This window comes from Polypterus senegalus, chromosome 11 (assembly GCF_016835505.1).
Source record: "Polypterus senegalus isolate Bchr_013 chromosome 11, ASM1683550v1, whole genome shotgun sequence".
In the NCBI taxonomy this organism is placed as follows: domain Eukaryota; kingdom Metazoa; phylum Chordata; class Cladistia; order Polypteriformes; family Polypteridae; genus Polypterus; species Polypterus senegalus.
The window spans coordinates 96,198,164-96,218,812 of record NC_053164.1 but is presented as its reverse complement, the minus strand read 5'-3'; the positions used below and the strand labels follow the sequence as shown (position 1 = coordinate 96,218,812).

At 38.3% G+C, this 20,649-nt stretch overlaps 1 protein-coding gene across 2 annotated transcripts in view; it reads right to left on the bottom strand.

Annotated features, from left to right (window-relative positions):
* si:dkey-106g10.7 (uncharacterized protein C11orf95) overlaps positions 1–13,216 on the bottom strand; it is a 58,013-nt gene extending 44,797 nt beyond the window's left edge. The window contains exon 1 of one of the 2 annotated variants that reach the window (XM_039769314.1): positions 12,629–13,216. In XM_039769314.1, the coding sequence (XP_039625248.1) occupies positions 12,629–12,767 (139 nt within the window). In that variant the 5' untranslated portion in view covers positions 12,768–13,216. The remainder of the gene's footprint in view (positions 1–12,628) is intronic. The other variant, XM_039769311.1, reaches the window with a different exon arrangement.
* Between the last annotated feature and the right edge of the window lie 7,433 nt (positions 13,217–20,649).

Below are 20,649 nucleotides of genomic sequence, written 5' to 3'. Positions count from 1 at the left end.
ACCTCCCCCATTTCCCCTAAGCAAAACAAGCACAAAAATAAATTTGTCATTTACAAATTCTGACCAAAGAATTGACATTTATCCATTTATCTAATCAGTATGTCCAATGGGACATTTTTATTTAGCCTTTTGTGAAATTATAACTGCATACAAAAAATTGTAAACCCCAAATTAACTTAATGTTGTGTACACTTAAAAGACTTGGAAAGAGCAGTGACTTGATAAGTCATGTGTATGACATCTAAAAACAACAAGAAGTGCTAGAGACTACATTTTGAATAATGAAGTGTAGTTATGAGTGTCATTTTAGATCTTGATTTTTGTTTCACAATACAACATGTTTTTGCAATGTCTTTGCCTGTTATTGTGAAATCATAGTGTTTGCAGATAAGAGATGTGTGTGACAGTGAATTGAGGTCTTTTACTTCAAGTGTGAAAATTGCCTAAGGTTGACTAGCTACTTCACAACTTTTTTAATCTTAAATGTTTGGTTATGCATTTAACTGCCATTTTTTATGTGCTACTAGCAAACACAATTCAAATATGCACAGATTATGAGGGGTATGTGGCAAATTGTTGAATTTTTAACACAGAAGCTAGAAGCACAAAACAGAGGTACTTCCAAATTGAGTCCCCAATGCTGCCACTGAAAAAAGACCTTTGAAATCAGAGTGTATCTACATTGCACAATGTGTCTTGGGACATGCTCTGGCTCTCTGTGATCATGCAAATTAAAACAATCAATTCCAACTCTACTCCAAAACAATCAAAATAAACTGATATTAAAAAGGGCATACAGGTATTTTACTGTATGTATTTTTTTCTACAGTAAGTTGGTGGAAGGAGCCAAGGCAAAGCAGAAACAAACTTTGGGCATACTACCACCCTACTCCTTTAATAATTATTACATCACTAAGCATGTTAAAAGAAGCCAGAGTCCCCAGTCACATGCAAACTCCACACTGAAAGGAATCAAAATAGTATAAAAACGCAAAGTTTGTTTTAGTAGCTATCTCACATGGCCAAAGCCCAACCTGTGAGCAGTCCTGATTTAGGACAAGATGCAGAATTGGGTCCTGTCCTCCTTTGTACAGTGAATAACTGCTGCCTTATCCAATCAAACCAAATACAACTACTGTTACTCACTTACTGTAACTGTTTGTGCTTTTGAATGTACAGCCTTATTTTTGAACAGGTTCACTTCGCTGCGGCATTGTTACTTGGCTAATGCAACTATAATTCAAAACTCAGAATCAATGCCACCTATTGATAGGCATTGTGGTTTTCACCAAAGTTATTTGAGCCATTTGTTTTAGTTCAGTCAAAAGATCCAGACTATTTATTCCAACACTACCATCCAACTCAAAAAACATCCCAATCCACCCCTGGGCCAATGAATATTCCTCTACTATGTGTATTATTTTAGTAAAAACAAAACTAGCCATATGCTGTCTTTTCTGAGATCTCCACATGTTGAGCGGATCAGGAAAACTGACTCAGTTATGAGTAATAATTGGGGAGGGTACTCAAAGCAATATATTTACTGACTCATTCAGCAATCGGTTCATCATTTCCTACCATTTTTTACATTGTGGCACACCACTCCTTAGTCTGATCCCCCATATTTTGCACATGATACCCATTAATGCTGCCCCCCTAGTGCTGTGTTTGCACCACCTCTTTTAGTTTTCTGCTACTTGCACTTCAGGGACAACCACAGTGTATTTAAGTATTTGTGACCCGAGTGTTCATTACAGTTTTAATTGTAACCCCCTAATGTTTTTTTGAAAGGAGCCCACTAATACCAATTTGTTCTTTTTTAATTAATAATATATCATAGATGCATATTTTATTATACCTACTTTTAACAGCATTTATCTAACTCTATATTTATTTTTCTAGTATCAGAATGTAGTTTAAGTTAATTTTTTTGGTTTCAATAGATGTATTTTTCATATTTTTGATTCTTGTTTTCTTTTTTTCATATCTTCACACCCCCCTAGGAGGGCCTGCCCCACAGATTGAGAACCACTGGTTTAAGCAATGTTTTTAGAATAGGGGAAAATTTCACATCTCCTCAGCTCTTTATTTATTGCAGAGATTTATTTATTAAAAGAGCTACTTTATGCAATAATCAATACCAGGTTGACAAAGAAAATGTTCCACTTAGACTTTATAACTGCTTATACTAGAATCAGAAATGTGTAACCCAAATTTTTTCTTGTATGTGTTGGTATGAGTCTAACTGCAAAGAAACTTTGGATCACCCATCCTCACAAAAATTGCTTCAATAACACATGTTGACTTTCAAACTGTCTCGTTTCAGTTCTTGCTATTGCATAGCAATGTCTTTCTTTTTCTTACGCCATTCTGATATAGACTTGCATATGGTGCCGCTTTTTGCCTCAAGTGAAATTGCAGGTAGGGGACACGGCAGAATAAAAGATCATTATAGACACATTGAAGGAGCCATGGAAGATCAGAATGGCAACACTTGGGTTAGAGGGCAGCTAAAGAGGGAGAACTATTCCAATAAACCTCATATGAGGAAGGAATGGAGAGATACTTTATTGCACAAAGCATTAGGATACAAGCACCAGTGATAATCACACGACACTGAATAATAGTAAAAGGAACTTACACAAAATGAAAATCTATTAACATATAGTACAACAACCAAAGGACAGTATTAAAAGATATCTCCCTACATCAACATCACATACTCAAAACTGAACACAGAAATACAAATCAATATCCATTTATTCAATTCAATTTTCGTTTAATCAGCAAACTGCTAAAATCTTATTGTACATAAGTAATCAAAATGATTCATAATTACAATGGTGAACACTACACTGTAGCAAGATGTACAAGTTCATGCACACTTTAAATAGCATCACAAAAAAATCAACTAATGAGTCACTTAAACAGACAATATAGCCTTCAAAAGGTGAAACTGAAAATTAAGTTTCACATTCACACACATGAGCAATCATATGGCTAGGAAACTGCACAGTTGAGGAGCCTGCTGAAGCATTCCAGAAACAGGCTAGCGCTGCCAGGCACAAATAAAATTTAATTTGCTCCAGAAATATACAAGTAGTTAGTTACACTGTACATATCATTGGGAATGGGAAGAAAACAGATTATGATGATTAAGTTGAGTTTGATTTAAACATTTTTCATTACTGAAGCATATGAAGTATCTAGTTCAGGGGTTCTCAGTGTCGGTCCTGGGGACCCCCTGTCGCTGCAGGTTTTTGTTCCAACCAGCTTCTGTTTTTAGTTGAACTCCTGGGCTAATTAAGTGAACTGTTATTTCCCAAGTTCTGTGTTTAAGGAGCAATATATTAATTAGAAAACTAAGTTTGTTAAAAAAAAATATATATATATTAAAGTGTACCAAGCAGTTATATAGGAATAATGTATTTTTTTCTTTTTAACAGTATTTTCATTCTACTATTCTAGGTGTTCTAATTGTTTAATTAATCCATTATTTACTAATTAGTGGCTGTGACTCTAAAGTAGCTGTAGCCTTTGATTATTCAGTGTTGTTTGCCTGGGTGTCTGCTCTGCTCAAGTTGTCATTATTAAGATACAATGAAGGGGGAAAAACTGTACAGAGAAAGGGCAAAGTATAATGAAATCAACAAAAGAGAGTTAAGCATTTAAATCTACAGCAAAAGCAGAAATATTTATAAATCTATACTAATAAAAGGCAAAGTCCTCACTGACTGACTCACTGACTCACTGACTGTCTGACTCACTGACTCATCACTAATTCTCCAACTTCCCGTATAGGTAGAAGGCTGAAATTTGGCAGGCTCATTCCTTACAGTTTCCTTACAAAAGTTGGGCAGGTTTCATTTCAAAATTCTACGCATAATGGTCATAACTAGAAGCTATTTTTCTCCATTTACTGTAATGGAGTTGAGCTCGAAAGCCGTGGGGGGGTGGAGTTTCGTGTGACATCATCACACCTCTCACGTAATCACGCATTACGTAGAAAACCAGGAAGAGCTACAAAAAGCGCTGAAGAAAACATGCATTATATAATTAAGAAGGCAGCGAAACAATTAGAAGCGAGCAAGTGACATATAAAACCATATTCAGCGGCTCACGTGAACTGACGCAGTGCGCAGACAAAAAGCAACAGTTCCAAAGAGTGCTGAACAAAAACCGAATTACACTGCTACGCTCAAATAGACAAACTGCACGCCCTGGCGCAATAGTAGAGGCCTCGCCTCTAGCGCCGAGGTTCGATTCCTGAGAGGGGATGCACTAAGTATGTACGCGCGCTTCTCGATTCATTTTAGCCTTGCATCCCCTTGGTTTGAGACGTATGAAAAAATATGCGGTTAACGCAGAAAGACAGGTCACCAATTGAAGCTTTATGAATAATGGATACTTTATTCGCGATCAATGATTGTTTTGGTAAAGCCATACTCAGTGTATTCATTAGATGAACGGTAAAAAAGTAAGAGCGAGGGGAGGGTAACTTATTGAGGCACACAGGCAAAACCACAATAGCACATGGGCTCGATGTACTGTAGTGCGCGTCAACTCGATCTGAATTGCACATTCGAAAAAATATTTCTTTTCAAGTTCTGTTTAGTTCATATGTGTCAAACTCAAGGCCCACAGGCCACATCCGGCCCGGTGTGTAATTATATCTGGCCCGCGAGATCATTTTATATACTGTATTATTGTTATTAATGGCCCGGGGATATGAAGCGCTGGTAACACAATAAACTACAGATCCCATAATGCAGCGCTTCAGCTGCCTTGCCGAACACTTACCGCGTTAATCAAGTCTAGCTTATGATGCTGCAAGTTATTGCGAAGGTAGCCCACACGATGCTGAAGAGAAAAGGTGATTCTGAACATAGAGCCTTTAAAAACCAATGGGAGGCTGAGTATATGTTTACTGACATTGCCGATAAACCCGTGTGTCTCATTTGTGGAGCTAATGTGGCTGTAATTACAGAATTTAATCTAAGACGGCACTATGAGACAAAACATCAAGATAACCTGAAAAACCTGAATGCAATGCACAAGATGCAGAAAGCAGAAGAGTTAAAAAAGAATCTGACACTTCAGCAGACGTTTTTACCTGTGCAAAATCACAAAGTGATTTCAAGTGAAGCTACTTTTATGGGAAACACAAATGCACCAGTGCAACTTGCCCAACTTTCCCTGTTGTCAAGTAATGTTGAACCAAGTCGGCACTATGAGACAAAACATCAAGATAACCTGAAAAACCTGAATGCAATGCACAAGATGCAGAAAGCAGAAGAGTTAAAAAAGAATCTGACACTTCAGCAGACGTTTTTACCTGTGCAAAATCACAAAGTGATTTCAAGTGAAGCTACTTTTATGGGAAACACAAATGCACCAGTGCAACCTGCCCAACTTTCCCTGTTGTCAAGTAATGTTGAACCAAGTCGGCACAACGGTGTTCCCAAATACGCACTTTGCTGATAAACTGAGCGCACTGCACACGGAGTTTGCATGGCGCTTTGGTGACTTTGCAGAACAAAAAAAGAATTTTCAGTTGTTTCGCAACCCATTTGCCGTTGATGTGGAAACTGCACCTGTGCAGATTCAGATGGAGGTGATTGAGCTGCAGTGTAATGGTACACTGAAGGCAAAGTACGATACTGCACGGCCCGCACAGTTTATTCACTCCATTCCCGCAGAAATGCTCCAGCTCTGTCTACATGCGGCTCGAACCTTGTGCATGTTTGGTAGCACATATCTGTGTGAGAAGCTCTTCTCAGTCATGAAGACTAACAAAACCGCACACAGGAGTCGCCTCACTGATGAGCACCTGCAGTCCATCCTGAGAATCTCCACAACACAAAACCTCACACCAAACATAAACGAACTTGTTGCCAAAAAAAGATGCCAGGCGTATTTATGATAAAATGACATAAGAGCAAAGACAACTGAATGATTTGATTTGTTATTGCTGAAAAGAACAAATTTTATTTATATTTCCAGGTTTTGTTATGCACCATGTTCAATTTTGAATTTGTATAATTATCACAGGATATATTTTTATGGAGAGCAAAATCTTTTGGGATACAGTAATCCCTCCTCGATCGCGGGGGTTGCGTTCCAGACCCCCCCGCGATAGGTGAAAATCCGCGAAGTAGAAATCATATGTTTGTGTGGTTATTTTTATATATTTTAAGCCCTTATAAACTCTCCCACCCTGTTAACATTATTAGAGCCCTCTAGACATGAAATAACACCCTTTAGTCAAACGTTTAAACTGTGCTCCATGACAAGACAGAGATGACAGTTCTTTCTCACAATTAAAAGAAAGCAAACATATCTTATCTTCAAAGGAGCGTCATAAAGGAGCGCTCAGGAGCAGAGAATGTCAGAGAGAGCGCAAAGAAAAAGCAAACAATCAAAAAATCAATACATGCTTTTAAGTATACAGAAGCACCGCGATTATGCGGCATTTTGTAGAGGAGCCTCCGTGTCCTCTGTGCAAACAGCCCCTCTGCTCACACCCCCTCCTTCAGGTAGAGAGAGCGAGAAAGATAGAGAGAAGCAAACAAGCACAGCGCGGGAAGCATATCTTATAGCATTGCGGAGTTTTAGTTAATATGCAATACATGCTCTGATTGGGTAGCTTCTAAGCCATCCGCCAATAGCGTCCCTTGAATGAAATCAACTGGGCAATCAAACTGAGGAAGCATGTAACCTAAATTAAAAGACCCATTGTCCACAGAAAGCGGCGAACCAGCGAAAAATCCATGATATATGTTTAGATGTGCTTACATTTAAAATCCGCGATAGAATGAAACCGCGAAAGTCAAAGCGCGATATAGCGAGGGATTACTGTATTTAAAATTTAAGTTTATTTTTTATATAAAATTACATAAGAGTAAAGAAATTTGAATGTTTGTCTTTTAACATTTACTTTATTTCTAACTTGTATAATTTAGACAGGATATATTTTTATGGAGAGCAAAATATTATAAGTTATTTAAGGTTTGAGTTGATTTATTCCGGAATAATATTCTGTCGACTAAATAAAAATTCCTTCTATTTAAAATTTAAATAGAACTTGAACAGAAACGATAGTTCATAATATCCACGCAGACTTGCACGTAAGAGTGGGAGTCATCCGTTTTAACAAGCAGCGTATTGCACTGATACGAAATAGCCTGCCTATTTAATTATTCAGGATTGGATAAATAAATTAAGATTTTGTACAAATAATGTTTTTCATTTTTCTTCCTTCATGGATTCTGGCACCCCCAGCAACAGTTGCTCACACCCCAAAGACTGTATATATGTGAATATATATATGTGTGTGTGTGTATATGTATATGTATATATATATAGATATGTATGTACTGTATATATATGTTTATATGTGTGTTTGTGTGTATATGTATATATGTAGATATGTATGTATATATATGTATATATATGTGGATGTATGTGTATATATGTATGTATATATAGGTGTGTGTGTATATATATATGTATATATGTATGAATGTGTATATATACTGTATGTTTATATGTGTATATATATGACAGCAACACTCATCACTCACAACAGTGACAAAACAATTACATTGACAATCATGTTAAGTTATTTTCAAAATGTTTCCTTTTCTTTTTCATTACTTTTTTAACACACTACTTCAAAATGTTTCCTTTTCTTTTTCATTACTTCTTTAACACACTACTTCTCCGCCGAGAAGCGCGGGTATTTTGCTAGTGTCTTATAAATGTAGAAATCACGCTGCTATGCTTTTCTGAATATCGAATAAAAGAAAAAAAAATACCACCTAATTAAATGAGATCAGTGCTATCAGGTGTTGTCACTGATTAGGAATCTGGTTGGAACAAAAACATGCAGCCACAGGGGGTCCCCAGGACCTATGTTGAGAACCCCTGATCTAGTTAATGTTTGGCACCATCTGCAGGGCAATGGAAGAGTAGCAGCCCACTTGCCCTAAAAGACAAGTTCAGTATTTTTCAAGTTGAAGATATTTCTTCACGGTGATGGTGTATATTAATTTGTCACTTGTGGAATTGTGTTCTAAAATGAAGCTTTTTTTTATATAAATTATTAAATAAGCTTATATGTACTTGTAGTTTGCAATGGGTACATGGGTCCAAAGGTTATGTATAAAAAGCCTTAACACATACCAAATATGGACACTTTGAAGCCAATTTAAGGAAACACACCTTCCAAGTTTTTGAGGCATCCTTGTGATACTTGAATATTTTATCACAGATTCTAGGTCCTATTTTCCTAAGTAAGGATGTGTTTCTTGCTCTCTGCTTGTAGCGTCCACTCTGTGTGGAGTTATGACAACACAATGTAGAGTTCCCACCAGCTCATTGCATTTTGTGTTGCCATTTTACATAACACATATGAGTTTCATTGTGCCAATCAAGGCTCGGTCGGTTCCATGAATGCAGAGTGCATCTTGTTAACTCAAGATGGGCCTGGGTAATCCACAATTAAGGTGAGCACTTGGGATATTTAAGCCCCATCAATCGATTGTTGATAACAATAATCATGGTTTGGAAAGCACAGACAAGTGTGGAATATTATCTGAACATTGAGTACCAGTGACTTTAAGCATGAAAATGATGGAATTCATGATGCATTATGGGATAGCTTGGAGAAGTTGAGTTTTTGACATAAATAGTGGCAGTGTTTTTATAACTGAGCAAGAAATAATAGCTGATCTATAATAACACAAAAAAGAAATTTGTCTGCTATTAAAGAATGAGAGAGAGGTGGTGTGGCAATCTATTGCTGATTGATGTCGAAATACATGACCATTCTGTATTTGAGTATTGCATAATTAAATATTAATGCCATTATTCTTTTTTTTTTTTTTAAGTTTTTCTTGAATTACCCAATTTGATTGTGAACATACTGGTTTGTGAACACCATGCTTCAAACGATCAAAACAATTAAGCATTTAATGGCAATATTAAGCACATTTGACAGCAATTGAAAATATGTACAAGAACATAACTTGATTCAGAATTACCAGAACAGCACATTTAGCATATACAAACATATATTGCATTTAGCAGCCAAAAAGAAAGCAGCTTCTGCCAATAGTGTGATGCTCCAATGTCACTCCTGTTAAAGGAATTTTACCTTTTTAGAGCATCTAATTGCACAATACGACAGCGTCAGCATCATTTAAAAGGACTGACCTGTGCATAGACACTATGAATGCTTTGTATTTTACATATTAGCCTCTAATTAGCTTGGTGCTGCCATTCTTCACAATTGAGTGTAGTCTATTGAACTTAGGACATTTGGGAAGCCTAAATAACATAAACTAGTGTCACTGAAACAACTTTGGATAAATGCATTTTACAGGAATTCACTTACCACACTTCACATTTTATGCAGTGAATGTTACCACAAACATCTGTATGAAAATCACCGTCATGAATAACTTTTTAAACCAATTTTTATAATAAGTTTTCTATTTTACTGGCATATACTCAATTACAAAACATTTTGTATTTTAATAACTTACTAATGAATAAAACAATAAGGAATGGTATACAAATAATAAAGAGCTCAAGTCCACTGAAATATTGATGTGTGCAATTAAATCTATTTAATATATGTTACTCTTTATTATTTTACAATGTATATACAAGCACTGTTGTGAATTATACCAAAAATGACAAAGGGCCTTCTTTCTATTTACTATTTTGGCTGGTGATAAGCTCTTACTATGCACATATAGGAAGACACCAGGGATGCTCCTAGAAGGTCTTGAAGGATGTCTTTTTTTCTTGTATGTCACTACACACATCTTAGGTCAGCTGACTCCATGATTTCTTTAAAAAAACAACTCAAAACTCATCTGTTCAGGAAGGCTTTTAGCTCTACTTGACTTCATTCCCCTTCTCACAGTTTACCTCTATGTCAAGATGCTCATGTAACCTGTATGTGTGTGTGCTAGACCATCAATTCTGTTGTCTGTTAGGCTCTCTCTGAATTTACTGTCTTATTTGGTTTGTACTATGCTATATACTGTATACCCTGCCATTCTTTCTTATATTCTGTAAGTGCCTTGAGCTTGGGAAAGGTGCTATATAAATAAAATGTATTATTATTATTAGAGCTACTTTAGAGCTCGAAGTTTACTGGCCTAGAATATGTACTTTTTAAAACTGCCGATTTTATCAGAACAGCTCCTTTCTAACCTTTTTTCTTTTTTTACTATACTTTTTCCTTTTATCTCGAGTTGAGAAAAAGCAGTGGGAATGAATGGCATAATAATTGAAACGTGATATATTATTAGTTCTTGATATTTTTCAACCAACAGCATAGCTTTTCGTGTTTCACCACTTTGCAACAATGTATCAGATTAATTTAAATAATAGTGTAAATAAGAATGCAGGAACATTAAATATGCTTCGAAAACTAACAACCAATGTTTTAACAAATTACATAATTTAAATGTTTATTTTCAATGGATAGCTTTACAATTATGGAATGCTTAACAATTACAATTTACAGTTACAATGCTTTACAATTTCATGATGAACTATTTTAAATGAGAATTCAACAACATTTTACCATATCAAATCCCCAAGGTTTTGTTTCTCATCGAGCGGGAACTTCATGAACTCTCAATCCACAACACTCCACTAAGGTTCATTTTTTCCCTGCTATGGACCAGGCTTTGACATGGCGCTTAGTTTCCTTGGTTACCAAGTGTGACACCTCTTAATCCTCTTTGGTGGAACCAAAACCAGCTCAGATAAGCTTGGTGTTTTGATTTAAGCGAGGCTAACTCTCTGAAAGCCATGTTTGCCAACAAGATTCAACAACAAGAATTCATCCACAACTTCATCCTGTCTGCATATCCCTGTGATAATCCATTCTTTTGCATTTTGTAATATAAAAGGACGAGATTAAGCTAGACGGCTTCTTGTTAAACAAATGAATTATTCCTTTGGTTTCGAAGGAGTCAAGCTTTGATTTGAGACCAGATATTAAAGGTAGGAGTTTTTTTCCATTCTATTCCAGATAATAGTGATGGTGGCTCTGAAGCTAGGGATCTGCACTGGCAATCGGAAGGTTGCTGGTTCAAATCCCGTAAATGCCAGAAGTGATTCAACTCCGTTGGGCCGTTGAGCAAGGCCTTTAACCTGCAATTGCTCCATTCTGGTTATGATGGTAATCTTCATCCAGCCCTGCAAGTAGGCCCTCCAACCTGCAGGGAAAACTTGGGTGTTGGTGGCAGGATCGGCGCTCCAGCCATCATTTAAAAAACTATGCACTGTTCCATTCCATCTGATCTAGTGAGGTGGTTTGTCATGTGGTGGGTGCAGCAATGTGTTGTATCAGTGCATGCCCTTAACCTCTCCTCTCTATTCCAGATAAATGCTTTGAATGCTAAGGGGTACACCCAGTATTACATGGGCATGACATGGCATGTAAGTGGCAGAGTTACGTGTACATTGAACATTCAAACGAAACACTACATGTAGAAATGGTCACTGATAATATATAAGGAGGAACTGACAAAAAAGACAACGACTTACTGCAGCAGTATAAGCAACTGAAAAGGGAGTGCAGTGGAACTGGTTGGCTTGATGACTTACTGCGTATGAGTCACAATGTCAATAGTTTTCCTGCAAATTATACTATAAATGATCCCAAGCTGCCTCTCAGTTCAGCAAGCAGGAAAATGAAGAGTCATTCTGCAGCTCGGTGATGTCCTCAGATACACAGATCACACATAGTCTCCATCATGACACCGACCCCATTAACTCAGCTGGCTGAAATGTTCCAACAACTTGGGCAGTCTCTATGACAGTGGAGCAAACCCATCAAGATGAGTTAAGATAGACATCAGCAGCACATTTCACTCCTTTAGGCTTTAGTGTCAGTAAATGGCTCAGAAAAGTAACTAACTGTTCCTCAAGATCAATTCATAATGCATTTACAATTCAAAATTGGATGGCAAAGTGTGTTGAATATAACGAAGAAAAATACCTTGCCTTGTTTTTTTACCTAGTGATACATCCACACAAATCTAAAATCATTTGCTATTATCTCATGACACATAACCACTAAGGTTTTCTTTATTTATTTATTTTTTCAGAACAGTGCCTGCTTGTTTAAACTCCCATGTGCCACTTTTGACGTGTGACTTGTTTGGTTTACTGTCACATTGTAATCCCAAGTGCTACTTTTCAAATTACTTAACTGACTCACGTCATGACTTATGGTCTTCCAAAATCTTCTGTTGTCTATATTTAAACATATGCGACAGCCCTGCCTTGCTAAAACTTGAAAGCAAACCGAATGAAAACACAGCTTGGCCTTTCAGCAATAACGCGACGCGTGACTGTCGCGACTCGCGCGACGATTTCCCCGTTGCGTCGCAAACGTCTCGACCGGTGGGTGGCGCCCGCAGCTACACTACGGTTGTGTCTTTGTTTGAAAGCAACCTTGAGAGAGTGTACGTGCGTGCGCGTGTGCGCGCGCGCGCCAGGTGGGTAGGCCGTGCTGTTGTTGTATTGTGCCTACGTACGCAGCGTAGACCAAATGCAAGAAAATAAAGCTGTAAAAAAAATCAAGGATTGCGTTTACCTTGAAACACCGTCTTGCCATTACCAAGCCGCCTCGACGTTGTCATTTCGCTGTCACTTGTATCGGCGACATTCCTCTCGTCCTCCTCTCTGCAGCGCGTACGGGCTGGGGGTTCTTCCTCCTCTTTGTGATGTTCCATTCTTTAATCGTAACGTTGCTTTTTTCCACTGTTCTACGGGTCGCGGTTTATGGGTAGGTGGTGGGGGGGGGTGTCTGACGGCTTTTACCACTATGGAATAGAACTATCGTTCGCCCATCTCCTCCCTTCCCCCCATCGACCCCTCACCAAACTTTTTTTAATGCTGCCAAAGAAAGAACAAAGAGGCCGAAGACCCCCGACTCTGACTGATTAAGACGCGACCTTTGTTATTTCATGGTACGATAAGCGGCTCTTGGGCTCAGTTAAAAACCACTGCAAGTCTTTAGGGTGGGGAGCCGTGCCTGGGGCCCCTGGGGCTCCTTTAGGGGCTCCTGGGTAAATTTAAAGAGACAGTAGCCCCATTGAATGCCATAACCCACTGGACTATCAATAACCTACGGCTGGATTATTTATACCGGCCGCGCGGGATTCATCCAACGTTGCTTCCATACGATAACGTGACTTTATGTTAGTGATAATCGTCTTAAATATATCCCCGACAGTTGTAATTTTACATTCTTAATAATTTAAGCCCTTTATGTATGTATATATTTAAGCGATGGAGTCTTTAAATATTTCAGGACTTTTTTAAGCAAATCATAACATTACTTCTTAATTATGTGAAGTTCTGTCACAGTGTAACATTCTTTTAAGTGAATGCTACTTATGAAGCCAGCACTGTGGCTTCTCAGCCATACGTGGATTCTTTTCCAAGATGTTTAAAGGAATAGTATTGATTACACAGGATAATACTGAAACTTTAGTATAAGTAAGTTTTGCAGTCTGGCACCAGGTCAGGATTGAACACAGCAAAATGTTTGTAGGGTTTAATTAATAGTTAAGAATGGAGAGCTGGTTATGTACAGCAAGTTCGACACCAGTAAAATAGAAATGGGAACAGATAAGCTAACATTTTCAATCCATTTTAAGGGGTGAAGCCTGTCCGGGCAGCATCACAGTCAAAGTGGGAATCAACCTTGCATGGGCCATCAAGTTAGTTACACAGCCCACTCATGTATATATAGTCAATTTAGAGTCACTAATAAACCTAAAGTACACTTCTTTGAGATGCAGGCAAATAACCGATGCAGACTTGAGAAAAATGTACAAACTCCACACAGGTGATGTGTGAGTGGGTATGCAAAACCACAGCATAACTAGTCACTGGATCAAAGTTGCAGTCTAAATTTGTTTAACTGTGTTAAAAATAAAATTCACTTTTAGTCATTGGTAGATCCTGAATATGATTAAATGTATTGCCTAGGACACAATGCTGTTTCGTTCATTACCCTACTATAGGTATAAACAAATCTACTAGGTTATGACCTTCTCAGGGACTACTTAAAGGTTTTAAATGTTATTTTCATTTTTTGCATATCTGCCAATTGCAGTTTAATTTCATAGAGGACCTGGATACTGAATTTGTAACAATGGGAACAAAATATGGTGTTGTCAGACACTGCCATAACTAACATAGTTGAAAGGGTCATCATTTAATCTATTATTTCATGATATACTGAAAAATTCACTTCAGAGCAGTGGTGCGCCCTCTCAACTACATGAGAAGAACATTCAAAATCCATTCTTCTATTCTTTTCCATAGCTTGTCTAACCTAATACATAGTTGCAGGGAGCTATAGTTGGCAGCTGTGGATGTACTGCAGGAACCAAGACAAGATGGGGTGCAAATCTGTTACAGGGTACATTCATGCACACACGCACACTCTTTAATTCATGTTTGTCTAGTTTAGATTCACCATTGAATTTAACTTTAGCACCCAAAGAAAGATCCACTTGAATTAGAGAGGACATTAAATGATCATATAGACAGCGACTGGGCCAACATTTATAGCTAGGATTCTGAAAGTGTGAAGCAGCAGTGGTTGCTCCTTTATCATTGCGTTTACCATTCAAAGATAGCGGAGAAAATATTCCAGCCCCAGTTTTGTGAAGCTGTAATAGGCATTATTGTTATCTATCTATTCATATTTTCATTATGAAATCCAGTTTAGGATTGCAGGGGTGGTGCCAGTTCCAGCAGCCCCAGGTTCAAGGCAGGGACCAACTTCAGATAGGGCACTAGTCTTTTATCTTTTGTGATTTTTTTTTTACTTTGGAAAAAAACACATTTTGATATCCTTCCTAGAATAGGTTTTGAACATTTTTTGATAGATGTGTGTTTCTTTGCTTCTGGTAAATGAGTGGCCACTCTAACTCGAGAACAAATGGACTGATTCTTGCAGAATTTTTTAGCTTGCACTCTTGAGTCTTAAGAGCTGATTAGGTTTTGGGTGAATTCCAACTATTCAGCCTTAAGCTTCTAAAGTTTAGATTTTTTAAAGCTGATACCAACAACAGCCTAACCACTGCCCAGAAGTTCACAATATTTGGGATATGCACTTTGAAAGAATTTTGTGAAATTTGAGTTCAGTCCAGAGCTCAAGCATTTAGCTTTTATAGTGAAAACATTTCAAACGCAGAAGTCACAGTAGCTAAACTCTAATTACAAACACAAATTGATTAGACTTTATGCCTTTATTAAATTCCCACAACAGAGTTGCTTTTAAAGCTGAGTATGAAAAATACAATTATTTGGTGTTCCATCTTATGGACAGTTTATTTTGGCAAATTAACAACATATGCTGGACTGATGTTAAAGACGTCACCCTGGCGCATGATGATTTTTTAAACATTGAATATTACTTATTAGAAAAGTAACAGTGGAAAATATTGCTGATCCCTGGTTAACATATAAGAAAAGTTATTTCCTAAAATACAATATTTTATAAATGCCATAATGCTTTTTATTCTTTGTCTGTGGTACAAGTATTTCATATTTGGATTCTACAACATTTTGTTACTTTTTACACAATCTGCTTTGGTTATGAATATAGTGATAATAGTGGAGCAGGTTTGTGCAGAAAAAAATGCCATGCATTGTATGTGCACTTAATGGTAAGTGTAAGTTTAAAAGAAACTATTTTAAGAATAAGAAAGCATTGTGTTTGTGTTTTAATTATGATACACTATGATAATAAATATTCTTAATTTGCTTCTGATTATGGTTCATTAAAAATAGTGTGATGGGCGGCCATGGCCATTACCCAACCTGGGATGCCAACATAATGAAACGACTGGGGGTGAGAGCATCGGTGTGGCATTACCTCCCCTGGGACACCAGAGGGCGTCGTCCAGGGTGGCTGTGGCACCACAGATTCCTGCAAGGCACGCTGGGAGTTGCAGTTTGGTACAATTCTGTTGGGTTCCGTGGGGGGTGGCAAGGGGAGCTGCAGACCCCTATAGTGGATTTCTATCACACCCGGGAGTGATTTCAGGTAACACAGATAAACCTTCAGGAGCACTCCCAGCAACTGAACAAAAGGGGCCACCTTACTTCATTCAAGGAGCCAGAGTTGGGGAGAGGAGGATAAAGCTTTCCAGGAGGAGGATGAGTGAGTGAGTGAAGGAGGGAAGGATTGATTGATTGATTGATTGATTGATTGATTGATTGATTGCGAGAGAGTAAAGAAGGAGAGAAGAAAAGGTCTGTGCTTTGTACTTTGGTGCCGTGTTTACATAGTGTTGCTGTTGGGGAAAAGAGACAAAAGTGTGTCTTTAGTGAAATAAAGTGTGTGCTATGCTGGAACCCATGACTCTGCCTGTCTGTGTCAGGATAGAGTGGCTGTACGCGCCCTGGTGGTTCACAACAGTCATCAAAACATATGAAACTTGAGTTAATTTAAAACAAATATAACAATTCAAAGGTATGCATCTGCTGTTTTGTTAAGCTGTTAAATGCAGCAGGCCATTTTACAACTGGCTAATACAACAATTCACAATCATGTGCCATCCTTTTGTATTGCTCAGTTCAATGTGAAAGGCCAAAACATCTGCTGTGTGATGGCATCTGCTGTGTTTGACTGTTAACTCCAAAGGTAGAGGAAAGAAGATGGTTACCAGTAAATATACAGTATATATATATATATATATATATATATATATATATACTGTACCTTCCCTCCACTTTGCTAGCGATACCTGTTTGTTCAATAGACATTATTATCTACAGATTGTTAAGGAGTAATGTTTGGCATTTTTTAGAGAAAGATCAGAGCTATGTGTGTTTTAGAGGGTAGCTGCTGATTGCCAGAGATATCATAGCCATGTGTTTTTCTTCCCACTTGGGGAACGCTGTCCCGCAAGAGCTGAACATAATCAAATACACTGCCAAAATATGATGTTGGAGAATACCTACCTTCCGCAGAATTCCATTTGTTTTTAATTGGTTTTTAAAGTTTGTCCTGTTTCACTACTATGTGGGCAGAGCCTTGGGGACAGCTAGTTTTAGATAAAGGAGACACAAGTGACTGGATTGTTATATCAAAATCAAGCACATTTTTGAGAGACAGCATGTTGAAAAAACAAAAAAGGATATGTTCTTCTCAAGGTATGCTTGCGTAACTGTACAAGGGAATATCCATCCATCCATTTTCTAACCCGCTGAATCCAAACACAGGGTCACGGGGGTCTGCTGGAGCCAATCCCAGCCAACACAGGGCACAAGGCAGGAACCAATCCTGGGCAGGGTGCCAACCCACCGCAGGACACACACAAACACACCCAGCACACCAAGCACACACTAGGGCCAATTTAGAATCGCCAATCCACCTAACCTGCATGTCTTTGGATTGTGGGAGGAAACCCACGCAGACACGGGAGAACATGCAAACTCCACGCAGGGAGGCCCGGGAAGCGAACCCGGGTCTCCTAACTGCGAGGCAGCAGCGCTACCACTGCGCCACCGTGCCGCCCCTCAAGGGAATATAAACCTGTCAATACTTTCAACAATGTAAGACACAGTAGCGTTCTGTTCTGCCTTTCATTGAAACTTTTGATCATTTTCCATATGTTCCTTTGGTTTATACAGTTTATTGTGTATAACAAAATAAACGGAGGTAGAAAAAGGTTTGGGGATGCCCCCCCCCATATACTGAAGGTCTGGCAGAAAAAAAAACTCATCTTTACAGAACAGAGTTCACAATTGAACTGACTAACATTAGGAAGGGTGTTCTATTTATATGTACGAGACAGGAAGAGGTGGGAATTCATGGACTGGAACCAGAAATTAGATCATCAGGAGTGGGGGGGTTCTGTAAGGCAAAGTGATGTCATCTGGAGGCAAAACTTGTAGCCCGAAATTGACTTTACTGGGAGGGTTATTTGGTTGGTCTACAGGAGTAGAAAGGCAGAGAGGATTAGATGACAGCGCCAACTCCTGGTTCGGCTGAGAAACATTATTTGGGCCTGCAAAAACATTTCCCATGCGCGCGTGTGTGACATGTGTAATGAGCAGAGTTGGACTTTAAATATCTTTTATACTAACACACTTGCCATTAGAAAACGGATAACCACTTGATTCTTCCAATACTATGTTTTAAAGAAGAACATGCATGTTGTGTAATGACTTACAACTCATTTCAAATAAATGTAGCTGAACTTTCCCAAACCCAAGTAGTTCTAACCAGGGTGACATTGGGTTGTAGCCTATATTGGCAGCACTGGGTACAATGTAGAAGCTAGCCCCGGACAGCAGTGCCTGAGCAATCTCAGAGTCTCCTCTTAAAATATACAGCTTTACTCATTATTCACAATGCTTTAATCAACATGGCTTTACTTTTGTGCTTCTGCTGACTGCTATGCTATGATAAAAACAAATGATAGATAACTAATACTGTGTTAGGCTGCCTCACAGTAAGGAGACCAGGGTTCACGTCCTGGGGTACCTGTGTCTGTGTGGATTTCCTCTGAGTCATCCAGTTTCCTCCTACAGTTTAAAGACATTCAGGCTGAGCGGACTGGTGCCACTAAAATGGCCCTAGTGTTTGATTGGGGTGTGTTTGTGAGTGTGTTCGCACTGCAATGGACTGGTAACCTGTCTAGGATTCCTGCCTTGCACCCTTTGCTACCTAGGATAGGCTCCAGCAACCCCCACAACCCAGTTCAGGACTTAGCAGGTTAGAAAGTGACTAACTGAATGACTTAATACTGTGATGGCAAAAACCTTAAAGTTCTCTCCCCATAAAAAAATGCAGTATTTGTGTTTAAGCAAATAATGTACATCTGTTTTGCTATATATAACAATTTGCCTTTTGTGGCAATGTTTATATAGTATTTGTGTTTTGCCTTTGCATATTTTTAGCTTAATGATTCATTGAAGAAGCAGGTTTCTTAATGGAAAAAGACATCACTTTATGGATTTAAACAAAGGGTGGACAAAACGGTAGGCTTTTCTTGCATTAATAATAAGCAGTTAGGCCAAGCTCATAATGATTTCTTTTGCCTAATTCTATTCAGTGTTTACCTGCTCCTCCATTTAAAAAGTGAATATCTAGCTTTCTTTGAAACCACGCTTGTATTGTTTTCCAAATGACAACACCGGCTCTTTTATTTGCTAAAGGGATGTCACTTCTGATAAGCAGACACAATTTTCGGTGACTGGTAATAATCTCAATAAAACATCTCTGTTTGTTTGCTTATGTCTTATGCACAGCTTAGTTTTTCAAGTTAGACTTCTCAGCATAAGTCAGATTTTTTGACATATTACATTTGGCCCTGCTCCCTGGAGGAGAGGTGGGAGCAGCTCAATGTCAGGAATGAGTGACAAGAAATAGTATAGTGTGGCCTCTCCACTGTTTTTTTTTCTCTCCACTTTACATTTATAACAAATTTGGAAATAATACCCAAGCAAAGTTAGGGGACAGAATTTCTAAATAGATAGATAGTGAGTGGTATGAAATATGATGTGTTACTTATGAAAAGAGAAACAACATTACACAGGTTGTAATAATTGTGTGGTGGTTAGCATGCTTGTCTTTCAACCAAGAACTCAGTTTCACTTCTGTCCATTATTACATTTAACATTTTCTTTAATTTTGTCATGCCAAACTGTCTCAGGTGGGACCATATTGCCACCAAAGTATTTATTATATTTTGGGTATTTTTCCATCAGAAACAATAGCAAAGAATATTATACTGTATACAAAGAAATTTTACAGTGCTAACAATACTGTAGTTGAGGTCTACATGCAAACTGTTTGAGGGTTAAAAAGTCTGGTAATATACCATATGATTTGGCAACAATTAGCAACAAAAACAGGTCACTAATTAAGAAAAGGGTTAGAATGAAAACCTGTAGGCACTGGGGCCCTCCAGGACTGTAGTTGGGGATCCCTCGTCTAGGGTTTGCATCCTGGGTTTTCCCTGTGTTTATGTGGGTTTCCTCAGGGTGCTCCTGTTTCCTGTTACAGTCCAAAGACATACAGTACAGGTTAGGTGCATCGGTGATACTAAACAGGCCCTAGTGTGTTTGGGGTTGTATGTGTGTGTGCATATATTTGCCCTGCGATTGACTGGCACCCTGTCCAGGGTTTGTTCCTGCCTTGCGTCCTTTGCTGGCTGGGATAGGCTTCAATAACCCCAACAACCCTGCTCAAGACTTAGTGGATTAGAAAATGACTGAATGACTGTCCATATGATACGTAATTTCTTTTTATCTTTTCACTTTCTCATCCAAGCAATGCCAGGTAACTCAGGTGATTAATACTTTATAGAAATTTTATAATAAATACTTAAAGATACACAATAATGTCAGTTTCACAAATGTAGATAAAGTGCTCTGACTCAAAGCAAAAAGTGCACCCAGTGCTTCTGGGAGAGCACCCCAAATGAAACTATCTGAACAATTCATTCAAATATTATATGGTGTTTACTTACAGGCCAAAATTATCCTGTGATCTTCAGACAGACTAGAAAGAAATGACCTGAATCTAGGGCTGTTCCTGGAAAAATCAAGCCAAATGACTGTTTGGGGCCCCATGGCCAG